The 23,912-nt window shown below is 39.5% G+C and overlaps 1 protein-coding gene across 2 annotated transcripts; it reads left to right on the top strand.

Moving 5' to 3' along the window:
- The first annotated feature begins 3,049 nt into the window (after window positions 1-3,049).
- Window positions 3,050-15,773, top strand: LOC134300918 (inositol monophosphatase 1-like). 2 transcript variants are annotated; one of them, XM_062985389.1, is made up of 9 exons: window positions 3,050-3,183; window positions 4,366-4,430; window positions 4,523-4,656; window positions 5,145-5,249; window positions 12,382-12,427; window positions 12,684-12,792; window positions 12,873-12,981; window positions 15,087-15,238; window positions 15,555-15,773. In XM_062985389.1, the coding sequence occupies exons 2-9, from the start codon at window positions 4,368-4,370 to the stop codon at window positions 15,671-15,673; spliced, it is 837 nt and encodes a 278-aa protein (XP_062841459.1). In that variant the 5' UTR covers window positions 3,050-3,183; window positions 4,366-4,367; the 3' UTR covers window positions 15,674-15,773. The 2 variants fall into 2 exon arrangements, with proteins under 2 accessions (XP_062841459.1, XP_062841460.1); XM_062985390.1 differs by having other exon boundaries at window positions 3,051-3,183; window positions 5,153-5,249.
- The last annotated feature ends 8,139 nt before the right edge of the window (window positions 15,774-23,912 follow it).

Genomic DNA, 23,912 nt, shown 5'->3' with positions numbered 1-23,912 from the left:
AATTAATTCATCCTTTATTTTTACTCATTCATTCTGATTGTGACTAGGACACACTGGACGCAAAGCAGAAATACACCCCGGACAGGGTACCAAACCACTGACTGTACACAAAATACGTACACATTTACTCAGTTACTTGCACCTAGAGGCAATTTTAAGTTACCTGTCCAAATTCTGTATGGTCTTGGGAGGTGGGAGGAAACCGGACTAATACAGGAAACCCATGCAAACACAGATGGATAATACCAGGCTCCTTACTGGATTAAACCCAGGCCCTCGGGTCCCTCCTGTACTAGACTAACACTCAAGAAAGAGCAAAATGCTAAATGTAAAATGTTAGATGCTCATTGTATACAGTAAACAAAAGTCTGTGAATACATCCATTGTGTATTTCTGTGCTTCCACATGATGGTTAAAATCAAGTAATTGAATCAACTTAAGAATGTGACTCCATCCTGTTTAACTGCACTTCCCATGCTACATCTCTAAATATGTTGTATGCCATGCTGTAGTCTATGTATGCATGAAACATGCTATGAATTAGTGAACCCCCCTTTCTGATCGTCTCGTACTACAGATTTAGTGCACCGAATTGTTTCAGATCAAAACATGACATAAAAGTAAAAACACAGCACATGGGTTTGAGTGTTTATGCAACATTGTACCCGTTAGAATAATTAAATTAGTAAGCCAGTTTAACTAATTGATCATAGACAAGTATCTTTTAAAACAGCCCAGTTAAAGTACACGTATCTCAACCCTTACTGATAAACACAGCCACCCAATGTTTCTACATCAACATCTAAGACACATACGTATTATAAGAAATAACAAAGGCAATCATATTTACAGCATTCTATGAACAAACATATAGACACACACACACACACACAAAGACAGCAGCGATCACATTTATGGTCAGGCCTACATACATAATTATAAAAGTTAAACATCAACATTAAAATAACTTTACAGCATAATTTTTTAATGACAGATGGGTCTTCAAATGCAATACAGAAATAGAATACTACATAACTGTACATACCTTTATGGTAAACCAGAAAAATAAAGCTCAGAAAACTATGCTGAAGATTATAGTATTATTTTATAGCGACTAACTTTGGAGCAAGCGGAAAATAGAGAGTATCCTTAGTAGGAGGTCATTGTGAAACAAGTCGTAACCAATTTCTAAAGAACACAGACTCTCACACACAAGCTCCCATGACTTTAATTACAATGGGCTGCATCTTTGTCTACAAGGGGTGGATCTGTATTTGGCTTAGAAATTTATTTTTTTCCTCTACCTGGTTAAAAAGGCTGCATTTCATTCTATTTTTTTTATTATTATTTTTCAGATGTGCAAGTTCCACCTTTTGTTGACACTGTGCAGCCCTAGTCTATTTCAGGTGAGCTAAATGCAGGGAAGTCAGCACAGTTTGTGAAGGTTGTTGGTTGATATGGCTTTACTGGATCTAGTAATGAATGATGTTTATTATAGAAGCATGTTTGATATTTAATGCATTGCCTGTATTGTCCTGTGTGTTACTGCATTGTGCTTAGTGATTCAGGGGAGAATAGACTCCTGGTTGTCTATTTAATGATGATGTAGGAAGTCTGTGCACTAAATAAATAAATAAATGTGCAGCGGCCGTGTTCTCTGATTACGGTTGTGTAAATCAGTTAGTTCTGGTCAGAGGAGAAAAGCTGGTTTTGTGTATTGATCTATTAAAGATGCAGGCAATTGGAGCTTTGGTTGGATTAAGATGTAGACACTTAAGTTGTCTTCATTTAACTAGAATGCTTGAGTTCTGGTTGAACAAAAACACATACCTTGAGTTCCTGTTGGATAAATATGCAGGTGTTTTGAGTTCTGGATAACAAAACAGGTGCATTCAGTTCTTGTTAGTTAAAGACTTAGACACATTGAGTTATGGCTGGATATTGATGCAGACACTGAGTTATGGTGGATAAAAATAATTGGTGCTTTAAGCTCTGGTTAGGTAAAGACTCTTTGCTTTGATTTCTGGCTGAATAAAGATGTGGGTGCTTGGAGTTCTGGTTGGATGAAGATATGGATGCTTGCAGTTCTGGTTGAATGAAGATGTGGGTGCTTGGAGCTCTGGTTGGATAAAGATTTGGGTGCTTGGAATTCTGGTCGGACTGAGACAATTGTTTTGTCCTCTGGTTGGATTGTATTTTATGCTCTGATTGAATTAAGTGCAGACAGAGTTCTGGGTGGATGGGGCACAGGTGCTTAGAGTAGTAGTAGAAGTACAGAAGCTTTGTGCTCTGATTACAGAGTCATAGATTAGGACAGGTGCTTTGAATGAGCTTAGAGTTTTGGTTGGAGAAAACATGCGAGTTCTGACTTCATAAAAAAGCTGGTGCAACGACTGCAAATACTGAATAATAAAAAACGCTAATAAAATAATAAATAAATAAATTCATTCATTCATTTTCTTATCCGCTTATCCAATTAGGGTCGTGGCGGGGTGCTGGAGCTTATCCCAGCTTTTCAATAGGCGCAAGGCACACAGTAACACCCTGGACGGGACGCCAGTTCATCGCAGGGCAGACACACATACACACACAAACACCCATTCACTTATAGGGTAATTCAGTGTCTCCAATTAACCTGACTGCATGTTTTTGGACTGTGGGAGGAAACCGGAGCTCCCGGTGGAAACCCATGCAGACACGGGGAGAATATGCAATAAATAAATACAATAATTAATAAATTAATTATTACATACAATAATATTTTTGTTGGAAAGTTTTGACTGGATTAAGATTAGAACTTACTGTAAGTGCTTTATGCAATTATTAATTAAAGGACAAAGCGCTAAACTTCCAGGCTGGTGTAGTACGCATGCGCTTTGTGCACTAATTTCAGTCGCGGAAAGTTTTGGTTGTATAGCGATGCGAGCTCTTTGTGCAGCGATTAAATAAAGGCGCAGGCGCTTAAAGTTTTGATTGGCTAAAGAAACAGTCGCTTACAAATCTGATTGGATAAAGGAGTTTCAATCGGATAAAGGCGCGTTTTCCCCTCATCCATCCGAGATGAACTAATGGCGTCCAGTAGATGGTGGTAACACTCCTTTAGTAGGATGTTAGTCTGCTCAGATGTAAGACGAAGAATTGCAGGCGGTTGAGCTGTGTGGGATGTACCGCGGTTTGCTGGAGGTGAGATGGCATTAGTGGAGTTTACATATTATGTTAATGAAGCTCACTGTAATGAAGAGAAAACGCCATGTTTTGTTATTATAATAGAACGTCTAAACAAACAAGTGCTAACAACAACCGTTCCGCTGCCTCTCATTTATTTTACTCTTATAACAGCTTTTAAAGGTGTTTTAATCATTTTATTGTTACTTAGCGACACTATAGTCAATACTGGGTTATTGTATCACATTAGTCCGGACATAAATAGGCATGACATTTACCAGGCTTTTATTTAGATTTAATGCAGCCTTCAAGTTGTCTCGTGAACTGGAAATTACTGTCTGTCCGACTGATTGGGTTTTATATATTTATATTTACATTTTGGCATTTATCCAAAGCGACTTACAGTACTGTGACAGTATATATTGTGTAAGTAATTAAAGGGTTAAGCGCCTTGCTCAAGGGCCCAACAGTGACTACCTGGCAGTGGTGGGCCTTGAACCAGTGACCGTTTGATTGCTAGTCCAGTACCATAACCACTAGGCTACAGCTGCCCATAAATGTACATTTAACATGTTTGGCATTTAGCATTAAGGCAACATCAATAATGTCTGTGCTGTTTACTCATTGCAGTAGGCGGCACGGTGGCTTAGTGGGTAGCACTGTCGCCTCACAGCAAGAAGGTCCTGGGTTTGAACCCCAGGTGGGGCGGTCCAGGTCCTTTCTGTGTGGAGTTTGCATGTTCTCCCCGTGTCTGCGGGGGTTTCCTCCTGGTGCTCCGGTTTCCTCCCACAGTCCAAAGACATGCAAGTGAGGTGAATTGAGGATACAAAATTGTCCAAGACTGTGCTGGATATAAACTTGTGAACTGATGAACCTTGTGTAATGAAAACTACCGTTCCTGTCATGAATGTAGCCAAAGTGTAAAAACATGACGTTAAAATCCTAATAAACAAACAAACAAACTCATTGCAGTATTTTTTTTTTTACTGTATTTCAGTAGCCAGGTCATTGTGAACCTATTTTTTTTATTCATTTTACTGACTTTCCCTATGGGATCAATAAAGTTATCTGTCTGTCTGTCTGTCTCTGTATGTCTGTCTGTCTCTGTATGTCTGTCTGTCTCTGTCTGTCTGTCTGTCTGTCTGTCTCTGTCTGTCTGTCTGTCTGTCTGTCTAATCTAATCTAATCTAATCTATCAAGTCATGTCGGATCCTTGGCAAGAATGCATGGATTACTGTGTTGAGGTGACCAAACAGGCAGGAAAGGTAAGCTACAACAAATCACGAGTCAGTTCTGTTCATATTAAATGGTCTACTGCAAAAAAAGTAAACATTTCTTTTCTGTTTGAGTGACACAGATGATTCAAGATGCTCTGCGAAAAGATATATCAATCATGCAGAAGAGCTCTCCAGTCGACTTGGTCACAGAGACGGACCAGAAAGTGGAAGAACTCATCATTTCATCCATCAAGAAGAAGTATCCCAGTCACAGGTGCAGAAAAAGAATGGTCAGAATTAGTGATGGGTGACATGGCCAAATTCTTATATTATGGTATATGTGATTTTAAATCACTGTAAGGCTATTAGTTAATAATTGTAAAAAAAAATTGGTTGTATAAAGTGACCAGGTCTACATAATTAATTGTTAGTTATATACAAAATAAGATAATCTACAGTTGTGTAGGTTCTTCAATGTTAATTATTTAATTCCAAGGCTGTAGCCATGAATTTAACACAAACATAAATGGGGGGGTTAAACATAAAACAGTTTTTAGATCAGCACACTGATGGGGGCATTTTGAGCATATCTGAATATAAGGGGAGGGGGAGTGCCCCCCCCCCCCCACCATTTGCATTGTGATTACAACCTTGCTTAATTAATTGCTTTTTTTTAATTAAAAGAAGTAAACAAACTTCAGTAATCAATTCTCAATTCTCTGTACATCCCGTTCTCCTCTTCCTCTCTGTTAAATATGTAAGTTTTATAGGTGAAGAGTCTGTGGCTGCCGGAGCTTCTAGTATTCTCACAGACAATCCCACATGGATCATTGACCCTATCGATGGGACTACAAACTTTGTTCACAGGTATTTAAATAATTATACAGTTATTTTTAGATTTCTAATACAATTGTCTTGGCATGATCTGTCGTAGATGTAAATTTTATAGGCCACACATTTTTATCGTAACCTTAATTTTTTTTTTTTTTATAGAAACACACAAGTACACATATCTGAACATGTTTATCAAATGTTGGTAAACATTGCTTATGTAATTGTGCCTTCATAATGCAGCAGAGCAAAACACATTTACAAATGTAGGGTTTTTTAAATTCATATACATTTGCAATAATATTCAAATATTCAACCCCCACAACAAAGGTATTGTAGTAATGTGTATCGAATTAAATGAAAAATACATCAGTAAGTCTCAGTAAACAGAGAAATTATTGATTATTATGTTTCTCAATTGTTCAATCATGTTGTAGCCCAGCTTTAGGTCATACAGATTGGCAGAAGGTTTTAAGATCAGCAATATTGTGTAGTGGCTGAATAATTATCACATGGCAATTTTCACAAAATATCCTGCTAATCTAAAATCTGTTATTCATTTCTTTGTTTAGTTGCTGTTATCATTTAACTGAAATTTAACTGAAAACTGAAATACTTCATTTGAAGCAAACTTCAGAGCTCTTCAGAAAGGTTTAGCATAACAAATCCTTATGTTCTTTTACCAATGGACATCAAACCTATATTATAAAACGGATAGTTTTGGTCCTAAAATCTGATTGGCTGAGCCGCGTTCGAAGCCGTTGTAAAATCCCCGATAAACGCACACCTATGACCACCTCACATCATTCCATATTAATACGCCAGTGAAAAGAAAAAGTGAATGTTATGTTCGCCCCAACACTGTTAACGAACTACCTGGGGTTGCGGAAGAATGCTTTTTGTAAGTGTTTTTGTAAATAAAAACATTTATAAATTAAACATTGTTGTATTTTATTATATTTTATGTTGACCGCCGTTTTATAAAAGCAATAAGCCACTCGAGACCGTGCGTTACTGCTATGATTTTATTACGGGGAAAGACGTTTTAGGCACTCCTCTTCGCTTCGCAAAACATCCTTCCCCATGATAAAATCGCAGTAACGCACGGTCTCTCGTGGCTTATTGCTTTTATAAACTCATATATCCGGGACACATAGCAAAACGAATAGAATACATACCAGAATAAACTATATACAAAGCTAATCCCATTATTGAAGAAAAAAAACTAAAACACTGGGACCAGGCAGTGTATACATGATGTCGTAGTGGACACACCAAAATAACACACGTTTTTGATAAAAAATGAAGCTGCCCCATATTATGCAGCATGCCAAACTCAGACTACAAACAAACACTTAATGCTAGAATGCTAGTTCTCCTTGTATCTGCATGGGTTTCCTCCGGGAGCTCCAGTTTCCTCGCACAGTCCATAGACATGCAAGTGAGTTGAATCTGATGAATCTTGTCTAACCAGTAACTACCTGTGGTGTCATGAATGTAACCAAAGTAGGGCTGGGCGATATGGATCAAAAATAATATCTCGATATTTTTTCGCTGAATGGCGATATACGATATATATCTCGATATTTTTTTATCCCATAAGGTAATAACAAAAAGACACTTCTGAGACAAAGCTACATGTTCCAAATTTTTTACAGGCACTTTTATTAAAATTCATGCTGGGGAAGCTTCACACAAGAACTATTTTTACTTAAAAAAAAAAAAAAAAAAAAAGAACTATTCTAAGAAAAAGAAAGTTGTTTCTAAGGTATCTCCTGTCGTGTAATGTGAGTTACAAATATATTGTCTGGCCCTTTAAGAATGTTAAGTGCACTATAGGGCGCAGGGAGCGAGTGTGTAGGGAAGGTATCAGAATGTATCGTTTCCGGCTGTGCTCATGTTCTTCTGTTGTTTTGCACTGAGCTTGTGTGGTATTAAAAGAAGCGTTCTCGTTAAACCCCCCTCACATGTTTGGACTTTGAATTATTTTACATCACAGTCGCCACAACATTTACATTAATATTTTCTTTTACTGTATAGAACTCAGTTCTGTAATACAGGCAGAACTAATCGTTCATGTTACTGTGTAACTATTACAACATTTAATGCACTTTATTATTATTTAACAGCTTTATTTGTTGTTTAATTGCTGTTTGCTTCTTGTTTACTGCAGAGTTAGTTCATGCAATTTTATTAATTTTTGGTTGTTTATTTGCCGACAACAAGAAATACTATAAAAAGAAGATAAATAAATAAATGACGACGTCGGGCGATCATCCAGTATAAACTAACATGACCACGTACAACATCCAGTACAGAAATCACTCCCCATAATGTTTGTTTTTTACAGATATATGCACATCACATATACAAACACACAAGCCAGAACAACAGGAGACGCACCGTTACGTTATTATTACTTTCTCAACACTTGCATGATTTACACTGTATATGAAGTAAATACATGCATGTCAGCGTGTGCATGCGGTTTTTGAAACGAATAATGACTCGTTTTCTTGTTGAGGGAATGGTTGGGTGGACTGTTGAGAAAACGCTTGGGTGGTTCCCTCAACGTTCCCCCCCCCCCGAACATTCCCCCAACGTTTCCACACGAACGTTCCCTCAACGTTCCCCCTTGAACGTTCCCCCAACGTTTCCACACGAACGTTCCCCCAAGTTTCCACGAACGTTTCCCCAACGTTCCCCCAACGATTCCACACGAACGTTCGCCCAAAGTTCCTTCACAAACGTTTCCCCAACGTTCCCCCCCAAACGTTCCCCCAATGTTCCCCCCCGAACGTTCCCCCAACGTTTCCACACAAACGTTCCCTCAATGTTTCCACACAAACGTTCCCCCAACGTTTCCCCCCCGAACGTTCCCCCAACGTTCCACCCCGAACGTTCCCCCAACGTTCCTTCACGAACGTTCCCCCAACGTTCCTTCACGAACGTTTCCCCAACGTTCCCCCACGAACGTTCCCTCAACGTTCCGAGGCATGCTGGTACATACCGGATAGCAATGGAAACGTTTGCCAGTAGAGAAGTTCACCAGCATAAAGATGAGCTACGAAGTATTTATTTATTCATTTATTAGGATTTTAATGTCATGTTTTACACACTTTGGTTACATTGATGACAGGACAGAGAGCCACTTTTTACATAAGACTCATCAGTTTAAGTCTTTAATGTCAAACACGGTCATAGACAATTACAGTGGTATGTAAAAGTTTGGGCACCCCTGATATTTTTCATGATTTTTCTTTATAAATCATTGGTTGTTTGGATCAGCAATTTCAGTTAAATATATCATATAGCAGACGAACACAGTGATATTTGAGAAGTGAAATGAAGTTTATAGGATTTACAGAAAGTGTGCAATAATTATTTAAACAAAATTAGGCAGGTGCATAATTTTGGGCACCCTTGTCGTTTTATTGATTTGAATACATTTAGCACTAATTATTGGAACACATAATTTGTTTTGTAAGCTCATTGACCCTTGACCTACATACACAGGTGAATCCAATTATGAGAAAGGGTTAAGGTGGCCAATTGCAAGTGTTTCTCCTCTTTGCATCTTCTCTGAAGAGTGGCAACATGGGAGCCTCAAAACAACTCTCAAATGACCTGAAAACAAAGATTGTTCAACATCATGGTTTAGGGGAAGGATACAAAAAGCTATCTCAGAGATTTCAGCTGTCAGTTTCCACTGTGAGGAACATAGTGAGGAAATGGAAGGCCACAGGCACAGTTCTAGTTAAGGCCCGAAGTGGCAGGCCAAGAAAAATCTCAGATAGGCAGAGGCGAAGGATGGTGAGAACAGTCATAGTCAACCCACAGACCAGCTCCAAAGACCTACAACATCATCTTGCTGCAGATGGTGTCACTGTGCATCGTTCAACTATTCAGCGCACTTTGCACAAGCAGAGGCTGTATGGGAGAGTAATGCAGAAGAAGCCTTTTCTCCGCTCACGCCACAAACAGAGTCGCTTGAGTTATGCTAAAGCACATTTGGACAAGCCAGCTTCATTTTGGAATAAGGTGCTGTGGACTGATGAAACTAAAATTGAGTTATTTGGACATAACAAGGGGCGGTATGCATGGCGGAAAAAGAACACAGCATTCCAAGACAAACACTTGCTACCCACAGTAAAATTTGGTGGCGGTTCCATCATGCTGTGGGGCTGTGTGGCCAGTGCAGGTACTGGGAATCTTGTTAAAGTTGAGGGTCGCATGGATTCCAGTCAATATCAGCAGATTCTTGAGAACAATGTTCAAGAATCAGTGACAAAGTTGAAGTTGCGCCGGGGCTGGATACTTCAACAAGACAACGACCCTAAACACTGCTCAAAATCTACTAAGGCATTCATGCAGAGGAACAAGTACAACTTTCTGGAATGGCCATCTCAGTCTCCAGACCTGAATATTATTGAAAATCTGTGGTGTGATTTAAAGCGGGCTGTCCATGCTCGGAAACCATCAAACCTGACTGAACTGGAGATGTGTTGTAAAGAAGAAATACCTTCAACGAGAATCCAGACTCTCATTGGAAGCTATAGGAAGCGTTTAGAGGCTGTTATTTCTGCAAAAGGAGGATCTACTAAATATTGATGTAATTTTTCTGTTGGGGTGCCCAAAATTATGCACCTGCCTAATTTTGTTTAAATAATTATTGCACACTTTCTGTAAATCCTATAAACTTCATTTCACTTCTCAAATATCACTGTGTTCGTCTGCTATATGATATATTTAACTGAAATTGCTGATCTGAACAACCAATGATTTATAAAGGAAAATCATGAAAAATATCAGGGGTGCCCAAACTTTTACATACCACTGTATGTGTCTCCAATTCACCTCACTTGCATGTCTTTGGACTGTGAGAGGAAACCGGAGCTCCCGGAGGAAACCCACGCAGACTTGGGAAAAACATGCAAACACAAAGGACACAAACCCCTTTTTTATGGAAATCAAACCCAGGACCTTCTTGCTGTGAGGCGACAGTGCTACCCACCGAGCCACAATGTCGCCATGTTTTGTAAAATAATAATTATAATAATTATAATGCAACAAGCAGATAGATCCACATGTACAAAAAACAGCAACTGTATGTGGTTTTAATGTTCAATAGTTCCGTCATTCATGATATAATTAATAATAATGTATTTTAAAAAACTTCAAAATAAAAAAGGTGGCTTTTTCTAAATGAGTTTGTACACCTACCTTGTATTGGTAAGCCTTAAATCTCATAAAAATCAATTGTCAGCTGCTAAAAATAAATTTAAATAGCATTTAACTAGACTGTGTTAATCGAACAATGACTTCTTTGTTGGTTATCAGTTGATCATTACTACTGTATCACTGCTGAAAATGATAAGTCCATGCAATGTATTGAATAATGTGTGTGTTATTAGTTTAAGCAGAAAGTAGGGGTGGGCGATATGGCCCTAAAATAATATCACAATATTTCAGGTTATTTTTGCGATAACGATATTTTTGGCGATATAACAAAACACTGAAAAATATTTTATTTATTTCGAGAAAACACTATTGCAAAAATAAATAATGTTCAGTTTTTATTTAGAATTAATATAAGTTAACACTTCGTAAAAAAATGTAAGACGTATGTAAGAATTCCGCACACTTTTCTGTATTTTGTCTTTCCAGTAAAAATAATGTAACGTAATGGCGGAGTCAGACAATTTCCATAAGGGTGGCCAGACTGAGACCATTGCTCACACAGGGGTCACACAGAAACTGATACCTTTTTTTATGTGGTCACTCACTCATTTACCTATACAGGCAGTGAGTGCCATGTAGAATTACATCACGAAGACCAGCATACTACTAAGCTTTTTTTCTCTTCATTTTCCCTGACAAGTAAAAAAAAACAAAATATAGCAACCTTAACATTATGAGGAAGAATTTCAAAGATATTCCTTTGCAATACTTTATAATTTGCCTGCTAACTTGTGTGTAATGATGACACTCAATTGAACCCCAGAACATGCTAGCGTGAATGCATGGAAAACTAATTTTAATTTTCTTTTAACAATATGATACAGACTGACCAACACTATTAAGCCAAATCAGCATTGAAAATTGACTGAAGTGTTATTTAACTGCTATTAAATTGTTTCCCATCAAAATCCGCCCAATTTGGCACCAACACTGGAACGCGCAGAGCCCGGTGGTGCCTTTACTCGTAGCGCGCCACATTTACTACTAAGTACAGTAGTAGTAGTACTAAGTAGCAGTAGTAGTACTTCTGCATTGGTGGTTGACATTAATGTTAAGAGTATTCCTGAACTGTTTGGTGGAGGTGCGCTGTTGAATTGCGTCCCTGTGTGAACCTGCGTGCAGAAATACTTCCGCAAAAAAGTTGCCGGCAAAGCGGTGGTTGGGGTTTGGGTTGCCAAAGATTAATTTATGGTGGACTTGGAGTTTTTGGAACGAGCTCCTCCACCGCAGAGCCGCTTTCCACCATACTCGTTGCTGTGCCCAAATGACCCACGGAACGAACGTACGCCATTTGCGTAGCTGTGTGACGTCATTACGTAAACAACGCAGAATATCGCTATTATTACAATATGGGCTTTTTTGTATCGTTTTAAAAATTATACCGGTATTATCGTGAACGATACGATATAGCACACCCCTAAACCAAAGTGTGTAAAACATAACGTTACAATCCTAATAAATAAATAAATGCTAAAATGTATCATTTATGACCATCATAGACAACAGACCCTAACGGCAAAGACCATTTAGGAATGGTCAATGTCAACATCACAAAAGAAGAAACACTCATGAAATTATCAATAACAAAACTAAAGCACCACATATAATGGACATACATAGACAACAGACATCACTTTACTAAATACAACAGAATGGCGAATAAAAGACATCACAACCTCTCCTGCCATGAACAAAGCCCAAGGGCAGACATGTTGTTAAAAACTAAACACCAAACTAAACCTTATTTCCTTTCAGTGGTTGAATATTACTGATTGTATGGATGGCAAATGTCACATGTAGACAGTAGTAAATGTTTATTTAATTTCATTTTAATTTTGTTCTGTAAATGGTTTTTACCACAGTAATAGACCTCACATTTAACATGAATCCTTCTCAAATGTAACTGACTTCTTGTTTTTGTCTCCAGGTTCCCATTTGTGTCTGTATCTATTGGATTTGCATTAAATAAACAGGTACAGTAAATAAACATGTACAATTGGTGTCAAATATAAGCAGTCTATTCATTTAGGTCCTTTATTGATGTACATTTAAAATATTTCTGTACCTTAAAAACAGGATATTGGTTCTAGATTTTTCTATTGATTTGCTTACAGAGTGCTTCAAAGTCCAACTATATTTCATTTAGGAGTAGCATTTTGTACTGGTTTTCTTATGTCTTATGCATTATGGGCCTATGGATTGTCCAGTGTATCCATGTTTCTTTCTCAGATAGAGTTTGGGATTGTCTACAGCTGCATGGAGGACAAAATGTACACTGCACGCAAGGGGAAAGGAGCATTCTGCAATGGCATCCCTATTAAAGTCTCAGAGCAGCAGGGTGAGTCCGTTCACACTGGGAAAATAATTGTAAGAGCTGTTTGAGGTTGTTTAATACCTCTTTGTTCTGGATTTATATAGACATCACCAAGACTCTGGTACTGACCGAGATGGGCTTCAAGAAAGATCCAGAACACTTTAGAATCATGATGGCTAATATGCAGAGCATCCTTTCTATTCCTGTTCATGGGTGAGCTACTGGTCTACATTTATTATTGTTTAATCAAAACTCTATCATCAGTTCCCAGTACAAAAGAAGCAGATATTTTTATCCTTGGAGTCAGACCACAGCCGCACGGCCAAGCTGTTGATCTGTTTTTGGTTTTAGAACTGGTAATGACTAATATGTACACCAATTTATCTCACTGCAAAATAATATCCCTCTAAAATACAGAAAATACAATTATCTTGTATTTTTAATTCTGAGATCATTATAAATAACTGAACCTATTTTAATAATGTTGGTAATTTTAGTGTATTTGTCTAAGTCTGTCTAAAGTGTTTAATTCAATTCTTGCCGCCTGTCTGGCATCGCACCTGACCCCCCACCCTGGTGCTGTCTCACCATTTTGTGTGGGTGGCATGGTCAACTTTTTAATTAGGTGGCAACAATTGTTTTCACAATGGATATTGGTGAAAAGTTAAGACATACAAAAACTATATTTGCAGAAGCTGGTTCAACAAATCCAGACAGTTTCTTTGCTGCAAGTAGGGCTGGGCGATTTTCACGATTAATTCGGTTAATCAGAATGAACGTTTTCACCCGATGTTAGAATGTGACAATCGCGATTGTTTACATACTTTATATTTTTTACTAAAATACCAACATGACACGAGGCAGAAACTGACCAGACGCTCGCGGAATATAAATCAGGGAAAGTTTAATATAAAAAGGCAAAAACAGTGTACAAAACCAGGTCAGAGTCCAAAACCAGAGGATAAACTAAAACAGTAAACGGAAGACAACAAGGGTTATACACGGTAACGGTTAGATTCAGAAATAAGGAGCGTAAACACGATCGGTAAAACGAGACACAAACAGAAGAGTTTAATTAAGATTCACTGAATCGAACACCGCTGAACTGAATCAAAACTCCGGCGCGGATTGGCTGACCGGGGACATGTGACGGTCCGTGGAAACATGGGAGTTGTAGTCTATATAGTTAGAAGCAGAACGTGCCCCCTCCATCCACCCCCCAATCACAAGAGGACAAAATCTAAGCTGAGCTGAGTGATTACTTCACCCCCCCTCCCCCAGTATAGATACTGATACAGACTCACTCAGTGGTGGAAACAGCACAGCACAGACTCGTGTTTCTTTTAAGAAACCTGTAAAGAACTTTTTTTTAGTCCTTTTCCTAATGTAAGGTTTTGCTGCACATTATTAAAAAAAAAAAGAGTTGTTTGTGAGCTATTCTTATAAAGCATATAGATAATTCAGATTTCCATTTTGTTTTTAATTATTGTGATCGTTATTGTTATAAATTTTTAGATCCTTAAAAGGATAATTATAGGTGGTGGTGGTACTATTTTTGCACTTCTGCAGTCATTTTAATTTACAATGCAGAAAAAAGTAATCTGAGTCTTATTTCAATTGCATTATACAAGAACAATACAAATCGAAATCGTAATCGACAATCTGTTATAATTTTAAAATAATCGAGATTTTTTTTTGCGGGCAAAATCGCCCAGCCCTAGCTGCAAGTAATGCAAAATGGGGTATTTTTAAAACCTTTTTAACCATGTTATTAACGGTTTCCATTTTTTTTTCACATTGTCTCCCGTTTTCTCCCAGTTTTTAGCATAATCAATGCTAAAAAAAATAAGATCCGCTGCTGGGGATCGCAATGGTGTCCAAGAGGGTATATTCGCCTGCCTTCACGCTCCTTCCGCACACCTTCTCATCCCCCCATACTTTTGGGCGGAATTTGCTCCTTTATTTTTGCACTTTAGTAACTTACACAGCGTTGAAGACTTTAGCCACTGATTAGTCCAGTCTTTCCCACCCAGCAGACTGGTGGCCAATTTTTTCTGCTTCAGACACTGCCGATTGTGCCTGATCGGGGGCACCCAGCCGACCGGTAGCAGAGCTAATATTTGAACTAATTCATTTTAGAATATTTTTTCCCCATATTTTTCCTAAACTAAATGGAAATATTTATTAAGTTTTAATTTCATGCTGTTTGACAAATAATGTGACTGTTTCAATAGGATATGTTGATTCTCCTTAAGCACTGTATATGGTGCTAAAATACTCTAAAGAAAGTCACCAGACATTGAAATATATTTCTACAGGATCCGCACCCCAGGCAGTGCAGCAGTGAACCTGTGTTTAGTGGCGTGTGGGGCAGCAGATGCCTACTACCACATGGGAATCCATTGCTGGGATATGGCAGGAGGTTCAGTCATAGTTACTGAGGCTGGGGGAGTCGTCACAGACATTACAGGTACTAGAGGTTGTTATGCATTATGCTTCATTCAACGCATGTTTTACAGACAGCATTGACCCCAACCCTCCATGTATCTAGACAAGTAAAGGCATTTCATCTGCCCTAGATTATATTATATTTACTATGTTACACTGTTTTTAATCAGTAATGCATAACAGTGAACAGAATTCGTTCAGCATTGAAAATGTCTTTGTTCAAATGGTACCCCTTAGCTCACAGTCAAGTACAAATGCTAAACAGAAAATGCAGATGCTGTTGGTAATTTAGCAAGTACTAAGTTAAGCTGTGTTAAGCTGGTGTTCACATATTCCAGGGGGGCCGTTTGATCTGATGTCTCGAAGACTGATTGCAGCCAGCAGACACGGCATCGCGGAGTGTATCGCCAAGAAAATACAGCAGTTTCATTGTGGACGGGACGACACGGACGACTAGACCATAATTACCCAACACGTCTATTAAAGGGGAACTGCTGTATGTCTAAATTCTATACATAAATAATAAAAACACCTGTAATTCAGCGGTTTAGCATAAAGACTTTGATCTGGTAATTATTGTAGTATCAGTTTCTATAGGGATTTAGGAAGTTTTGGGTCTACAGTGATCGGCCAGACAGTGGGTGTTGCTGTGCAGCAAGAATTTTAATCCCGTTTCTGCCCCTATTCCCCCAACATCACCCCCCTTAAAAAAGACTACAGTTCAATACAATCTACAGTACTGTACAAAAAGTATTAGGCAGGTGTGGGAATAAATAATGCAAATTAAGAAAGTTTGCAAAAATAATGAACGTTTCAATAACACAGTAGAAACACAGTGGTACCTAAGTAATTTAAAGCGTTTGTTCACGCAGGCTAGAAAAGGCAGGTCTTTCAGCTGTCTGAGCAATTAAGATTCAGTAAATGTTTACATCAGCCAATCAGTAGTGATCAATAGTATTTGTTTAGTGCAGGGGTGTCCAAACTTTTCTTGTTGGAGACCAGATGGAGTAAAAATATGCAAACATGGGCCACAGACTAATAAAACAAAATATAATAGACCTACTTGATTACTAACAATTGCACTTTTATTATTTGCATGATTAATGAGCTATCTTTTATATGTATATATACAGTATATATACAGTGTATCACAAAAGTGAGTACACCCCTCACATTTCTGCAAATATTTCATTATATCTTTTCATGGGACAACACTATAGACATGAAACTTGGATATAACTTAGAGTAGTCAGTGTACAGCTTGTATAGCAGTGTAGATTTACTGTCTTCTGAAAATAACTCAACACACAGCCATTAATGTCTAAATAGCTGGCAACATAAGTGAGTACACCCCACAGTGAACATGCCCAAATTGTGCCCAAATGTGTCGTCCCTCCCTGGTGTCATGTGTCAAGGTCCCAGGTGTAAATGGGGAGCAGGGCTGTTAAATTTGGTGTTTTGGGTACAATTCTCTCATACTGGCCACTGGATATTCAACATGGCACCTCATGGCAAAGAACTCTCTGAGGATGTGAGAAATAGAATTGTTGCTCTCCACAAAGATGGCCTGGGCTATAAGAAGATTGCTAACACCCTGAAACTGAGCTACAGCATGGTGGCCAAGGTCATACAGTGGTTTTCCAGGACAGGTTCCACTCGGAACAGGCTTCGCCAGGGTCGACCAAAGAAGTTGAGTCCACGTGTTCGGCGTCATATCCAGAGGTTGGCTTTAAAAAATAGACACATGAGTGCTGCCAGCATTGCTGCAGAGGTTGAAGACGTGGGAGGTCAGCCTGTCAGTGCTCAGACCATACGCCGCACACTGCATCAACTCGGTCTGCATGGTCGTCATGCCAGAAGGAAGCTGACGCACAAGAAAGCCCGCAAACAGTTTGCTGAAGACAAGCAGTCCAAGAACATGGATTACTGGAATGCCCTGTGGTCTGACGAGACCAAGATAAACTTGTTTGGCTCAGATGGTGTCCAGCATGTGTGGCGGCGCCCTGGTGAGAAGTACCAAGACAACTGTATCTTGTCAAGCATGGTGGTGGTAGCATCATGGTCTTGGGCTGCATGAGTGTTGCTGGCACTGGGGAGCTGCAGTTCATTGAGGGAAACATGAATTCCAACATGTACTATGACATTCTGAAACAGAGCATGATCCCCTCCCTTCGAAAACTGGGCCTCATGGCAGTTTTCCAACAGGATAACGACCCCAAACACAACCTCCAAGATGACAACTGCCTTGCTGAGGAAGCTGAAGGTAAAGGTGATGGACTAAACCCAATTGAGCACCTGTGGCGCATCCTCAAGTGGAAGGTGGAGGAGTTCAAGGTGTCTAACATCCACCAGCTCAGTGATGTCATCATGGAGGAGTGGAAGAGGATTCCAGTAGCAACCTGTGCAGCTCTGGTGAATTCCATGCCCAGGAGGGTTAAGGCAGTGCTGGATAATAATGGTGGTCACACAAAATATTGACACTTTGTGCACAATTTGGGCATGTTCACTGTGGGGTGTACTCACTTATGTTGCCAGCCATTTAGACATTAATGGCTGTGTGTTGAGTTATTTTCAGAAGACAGTAAATCTACACTGCTATACAAGCTGTACACTGACTACTCTTAAGTTATATCCAAGTTTTATTTCTATAGTGTTGTCCCATGAAAAGATATAATAAAATTTTTGCAGAAATGTGAGGGGTGTACATATATGTATATATATATATTTTTTTATGCATTTTCTCCCCCTTTTCTCTCAATCGTTGTTCATGTGGCTGCTCAGCCCAGCCAGCAGGCAGAGCCGAGACTCGATACGATGCATTCGAGATCCCAGCTCTGGTTCCAGTGTGTGTTTTTACTGTTGCACCACCTGAGCGGCATATAAACGTTTATCTTAAATTAAACGTTCACACTTCCCTCTGAAAAAATAGTAATTTTCCCAGCACACCTGAAGTCCTCTGCATTCGCTGTCTAGTTTTCGTTTCTTTGGAGCCACCCTGTTTATCCAAAGACTCGGGAACATTAATGTAGGTGTAGCAGTTATATTTTGAAAGTAAGTGAATAAAGAAAAGAGAAATCGAAATCAAATCAATATTTTGTGTGACCGGCCTTTGCTTTCAAAGCAGCATTAATTCTTCTAGGTACACCTGCACAGAGTCAGGACATGTGTGACACTAAAGAAAAGAAACCTCCTCCTCTAAAACAGAATAGAACAGAGGGGCTAAATACACTAATCTTTCCTCTTCTAAAATAAACAAAATGACATGGGTTGGCGCCACTGCTTACCTGGATTCCTAGACAGAGCAAACATACCTACTTTGTGTAACGTATAGGCACGCCCCTGCATGTCCAGAATCACTATAGAAAATCAACAAGAACAGCGCTGTTATTACAGGAGCTGCTTAATGCAAAGCTCAACTGAACACCACTTGGTGTCAATCACCAACTAAACAAGATGTGTTCACATTTCTTTCTGCCAGGTTTTTCTGTGAAGCGTATCCATCACAGAAATCTGACCAGTGTTTTGAAGGCCCTGACTTTATCTCATGTCACTAATGTGCGTTCATGTAGCCAAGGTACCTGGGTAACCCAAAAGGCTTTGGATTCATTTACTTTTTTTTTGGGCAACTTATACCCACAGATCTGCAGTTTGTTTCTTCATTTTTAATTATTCATACTCATTTAATTGTAGAATGTTTTGTACTCACTACAGATTTGGAATTTGTTCCCTTCAATAATTCATAACACCATTAAACACCATTTAAGATGCAGCCACAGAGAACGTGAAAGCCTTAAGCTGGTTTTAATGAGTCAGTTCAAATTCGCTTTACAAATGTACTTCTTAGCTAATTTTCCCAGTAGTAGGAGTATTGTTTACAGATCCTACCTATTAAAGGACAATAGTAGGACTGTAGTGAATCTCAACACTCCTTGTACATCAGCATTGTACTGCAAAAATGTGTATCAAAAAACAAATCAAGACAAAGCAGAACGTTTATTCATAATTAAACCTGGCAATGTATGTGTTGCTGTGTATTCAGTTCTTTAATAATAACAAAATAATGTTACAAAATACTTGTTTATACATATATAAAAATCATCTTGACCTCTTCAAGGAGCAAAAAAAGAAATGTCTTTAAATGAATTGTGTGACATTAATGAAATGTGTGTTTATTCATGTACATATCGTTAATCAGATGTAAAGGTTTAATGTGCATTCTGCTTGAGGTTTCCAAAAAGTATCATAAACTTCCTGACAGCAGTCAACACATGAAATACACTGCCTGGCCAAAAAAAAGGTCACACATTCTAATATTTGGTTGGACCGCCTTTAGCTTTGATTACGGCACGCATTCGCTGTGGCATCGTTTCCACAAGCTTCTGCAATGTCACAACATTTATTTCTGTCCAGAGTTGCATTAATTTTTCCCCAAGATCTTGTGTTGATGATGGGAGATTTGGACCACTGCGCAAAGTCTTCTCCAGCACATCCCAAAGATTCTCAATGGGGTTCAGGTCTGGACTCTGTGGTGGCCAATGTGTGAAAATTATGTCTCATGCTCCCTGAACCACTCTTTCACAATTTGAGCCCGATGAATCCTGGCATTGTCATCTTGGAATATGCCCGTGCCATCAGGGGAAAAAAAATCCATTGATGGAATAACCTGGTCGTATATTCAGGTAGTCAGCTGACCTCATTCTCTGGGCACATAACGTTGCTAAACCTAGACCTGACCAACTGCAGCGACCCCAGATCATAGCACTGCCCCCACAGGCTTGTACGGTAGGCACTAGGCATGATGGGTGCATCACTTCAGCCGCCTCTCTTCTTACCCTGATGCGCCCATCACTCTGGAACAGGGTAAATCTGAACTCATCAGACCACATGACCGTCTTCCATTGCTCCAGAGTCCAATCTTTATGCTCCCTAGCAAATTGAATCCGTTTTTGCCGGTTAGCCTCACTGACGAGTGGTTTTCTTAAGGCTACACAGCTGTTTAGTCCCAATCCCTTGAGTTCCCTTCACATTGTGCATGTGGAAATGCTCTTACTTTCACTATTAAACATCTCCCTGAGTTCTACTGTATTTTTTTCTACGATTTGATTTCATCAAACATTTAAGTGATTGCCGATCATTCAAGATTTTTTTTCGACCACATTCCTTCCTCGAAGATGATGTTTCCCCACTGTCTTTCCACGTTTTAATAATGCGTTGGACAGTTCTTAACCCGATGTTAGTAGTTTCAGCTTCTCCTTAGATGTTTTCTCTGCTTGATGCATGCCAATAATTCGACCCTTCTGAAACAGATGAACATCTTTTCCAAGACCACAGGATGTGTCTTTCGACATGGTTGTTTAACAAATGAGAAGCTACTCACTGCATCAGTTAGGGTTAAATAACTTGTTGCCAGCTGAAACATAATCATTCAGGCAGTAATTATCCAATGGGAGGCTCTTACCTATTTGCTTAGTTAAATCCAGGTGGTGACCTTTTCTTTTGGCCAGGCAGTGTATAAAAGCTGGACAAAAAAGCACCACAGGAAGAGTTTCAATACCTTTAAACTGTTTTCTTTGAAGTATAAGTTACTTAAAGTCTTTACCAGCACCGAGGAAAATGACTCTCCCCAGGTTGTTGCCAAGAAAGAACATTTTATGCATTTGTTTGCTACTAAACCTGTAAATGTTTTTTATATTGTTCTACTTTTAAGTGTACTAGTATAAGGCATCCACAAGAGGTCAGCACTGCACCACCCAAAACTCACCAAGCTGTCTCTCAGGTACCAGGAGGGTCTCGTTCACTAGAGGCATTAGCGTGCTGCCTTACAAGCTCTTACACCCCCAAAATATATAACGTTTCAAGAATAAATACCTAATAAATGATATATTATTAGGTATTATTTTATCATTTGTTGCAGTGGCGGCTCCTGCCAAATCTCTCAGGAAGGGGGGCAATTGTTGCGATGATGGCCAAGGTGACCCGTTCAATTGGTAAATTAAAGCTTAAATTATTAACATCTTAAGTCATGTCAGTTTGCCCTCACAAATAACTTTGAACATGGAGAGAGACCAGCTTTACCATTAATCATAAAATTAGGTAAAGCCCTAACAATTTAATTCAGTCTTCATCAGATAGCATTTTATTGTAGGAGCTGCAGATCCAGAATAAAGATTGGGGGCATCGGGGCTGATGTGCAATGAATAAAGAAGTACAATTAAACAATTGGGGAGATACGATAAGTGCAATCACAATTCACAATTTAAAAATGACATTACTTACTTGTAATTTACTTGTAACTTATATGATTTTCCCTCCTTTGTAGATACTTGCTTGATGTTTAAATTTGGTCTGGGTGGCCCTAATTCTTTAGTTGCTAATTTATCCTGATTACACGATGGAGTTGCTCCGAACTGAGGTAATGGTAGTCATGGTCAGTGATGGCATAGTTACCTTGAAAAAGTAATCTGATTACTGATTACTCCTTTAAAAAGTAACTTAGTTACTTTATGGATTACTTGATTTTAAAAGTAACTAAGTTAGATTACAAGTTACTTCATTAGTTATATAATGCGGTCCGCTAATGTATCCCATAATGCAACTGGAGCTGCGTAGGCGATTGAAGCGGAATAAGAAACAAGAAAGATAGCGGAAAACGGAGTCCTCTGTTCACAAGTGTAAGTAAGATAAATAAAATAAAATGTTTTAAAGACAAATAAATAACAAAAAGCTCACGTCCCCACGTCATCACCTGACGTTGGCAAGATGTACTTTTTTACCGGCCGAGTAGTGCATACTTCCTCCAATCTAGTACGTACTCTGTAAGTATGCGATTTCGGACGCAGCCCGTGACTTCATTGTCGCATAGGACAGACGTCACTCCCCGAGACGCAAGAAGAAAGCAAAAATATATCTTTTTACTACGGAAAATGACAAAAATAGTAACGCACAGTAACTTGGATAAGTAACTTTAATCTGATTACTGGATTGGAAATAGTAACGCGTTAGATTACTCGTTACTGAAAAATGTGGTCAGATTAGAGTAACGCGTTACTGACATCAGTGGTCATGGTGACGAGATCGCGACACCAGGTTACGTGTGACGCAAGCACGTAAGTGCGAGCCCTCCCGGAACCCATTCAGAATGTATTGCAGCGCCTGCAGTTCGAAAAAAAAGTGCCTTAACATGAGAGTCTATGAGAGCAATCCGGGGCGATTTTCAGTCAGACAGAAGTCGCCCCAAAAGGCGCGGTACTGTACGGAACACAACTCGACGCTGATTGGACTACGATATTCCGAGGCAAGACAGACTCCAGAACTGTCACAGCTGTGATAGAAAAATATCTTCCCTTTCGCCCTTTGGTGGTGCGTCGCCCGATCGCCCTAAGGAACGAGCCGCCACTGCTTTGTTGTGTAAAACAACTGAGTATTTTTTGGTTCAGTAACACAGTAGAAAGCTGTTTGTGCTTAAGTAATTTAGGGCATCACTTTGCACACGACAGAAAAAGGCAGCTATTTCAGCAGCCTGAGCCAATTTAGATTCAGTGACTGTTTACATCAGCCAATCAGCAGCACAGAATAGTATTTCTTTAGCGCTATAAGTGAACATGACTCCAGATGCTTCAAGCTGAAGAAGCATTACAAATTCTTCACATAAATTACCTGTTCTATATCGGCAGCACAGGGGCCTGGTGGGTAGCACTGTCTCCTCACAGCAAGAAGGTCCAGGGTTCGATTCCCAGGTGGAGCGCTCTGGGTCCTTTCTGTGTGGAGTTTGCATGTTCTCTCCGTGTCGGTGTGGGTTTCCTCCGGGAGCTCCGGTTTCTTCCCACAGTCCAAAGACGTGCAAGTGAGGGGAATTGTCCATGACTGTTTGACATCAAAGATAAACCTTGTGTAACCAGTGATTACCTGTCCTGTCATGAATGTAATCAAAGTGTGTAAAACATGACGTTAAAATCCTAATAAATAAAAACGGTGTCCACTGTACAAGAGCTACTCCATGATAGGAGTCATGTCCCTCTGTGCGACCTGTTTTGGCCGGCAAATGAGGCACAAAGGTACAGTAGCATGTGATCTGTCAGTCTCTCTTAACTTCAATCACTCATGCCTTGTGTCCCTCTGCGCTACTTAGTATAGCTGGCAGTTGGGGCATGGAGGCTCAGTTGCAGTTGACCTGTCAATTTTTCTTGATTGACAATCACCTGTGACTGACTTATTCATTCATTGTCTGTTTTACCACCGCTTTATTCGGGTCAGTGTTGCTGTGGGTCTGAAAAATCACTGGCTGAAATACTGGAAACACCCTGAACAGGTTGCCAGGTTATCACAGAGCATGCACACACTCGTACCTAGAAGGACTTTAGTATCTCTAATTAACCTGACTGCATGTCTTTGGACTGTGGGCGGAAACCCCAGCACTCAGAGGAAACCCACACTTAAAGGACCCGGATCGCTGCACCTTGGAATTGAACCCAGGACCTTCTTGCTGTGAGGTGACAGTGCCACCCACCAAGTGTTAGTTTGCTTGAGGTGGAAGATTCCCTATACTGTATATCATGGCTTCTCTCTTTCATTCTGACCAGCTCATTTGTTTGCACATTAACTTTTTTTCTGAAGCCGTGATGCAAGAATGCCTTGTACGGTCCAATCTTCAGCTGCACTGCAGATTGCCCCAGTGGTGGCACGGCATCTCTCTTTCA

This window comes from Trichomycterus rosablanca, chromosome 23, assembly GCF_030014385.1.
Source record: "Trichomycterus rosablanca isolate fTriRos1 chromosome 23, fTriRos1.hap1, whole genome shotgun sequence".
Lineage (NCBI taxonomy): Eukaryota > Metazoa > Chordata > Actinopteri > Siluriformes > Trichomycteridae > Trichomycterus > Trichomycterus rosablanca.
Note: the sequence above shows the minus strand (reverse complement) of the source record. Positions and strands in the feature narration are given on the sequence as shown.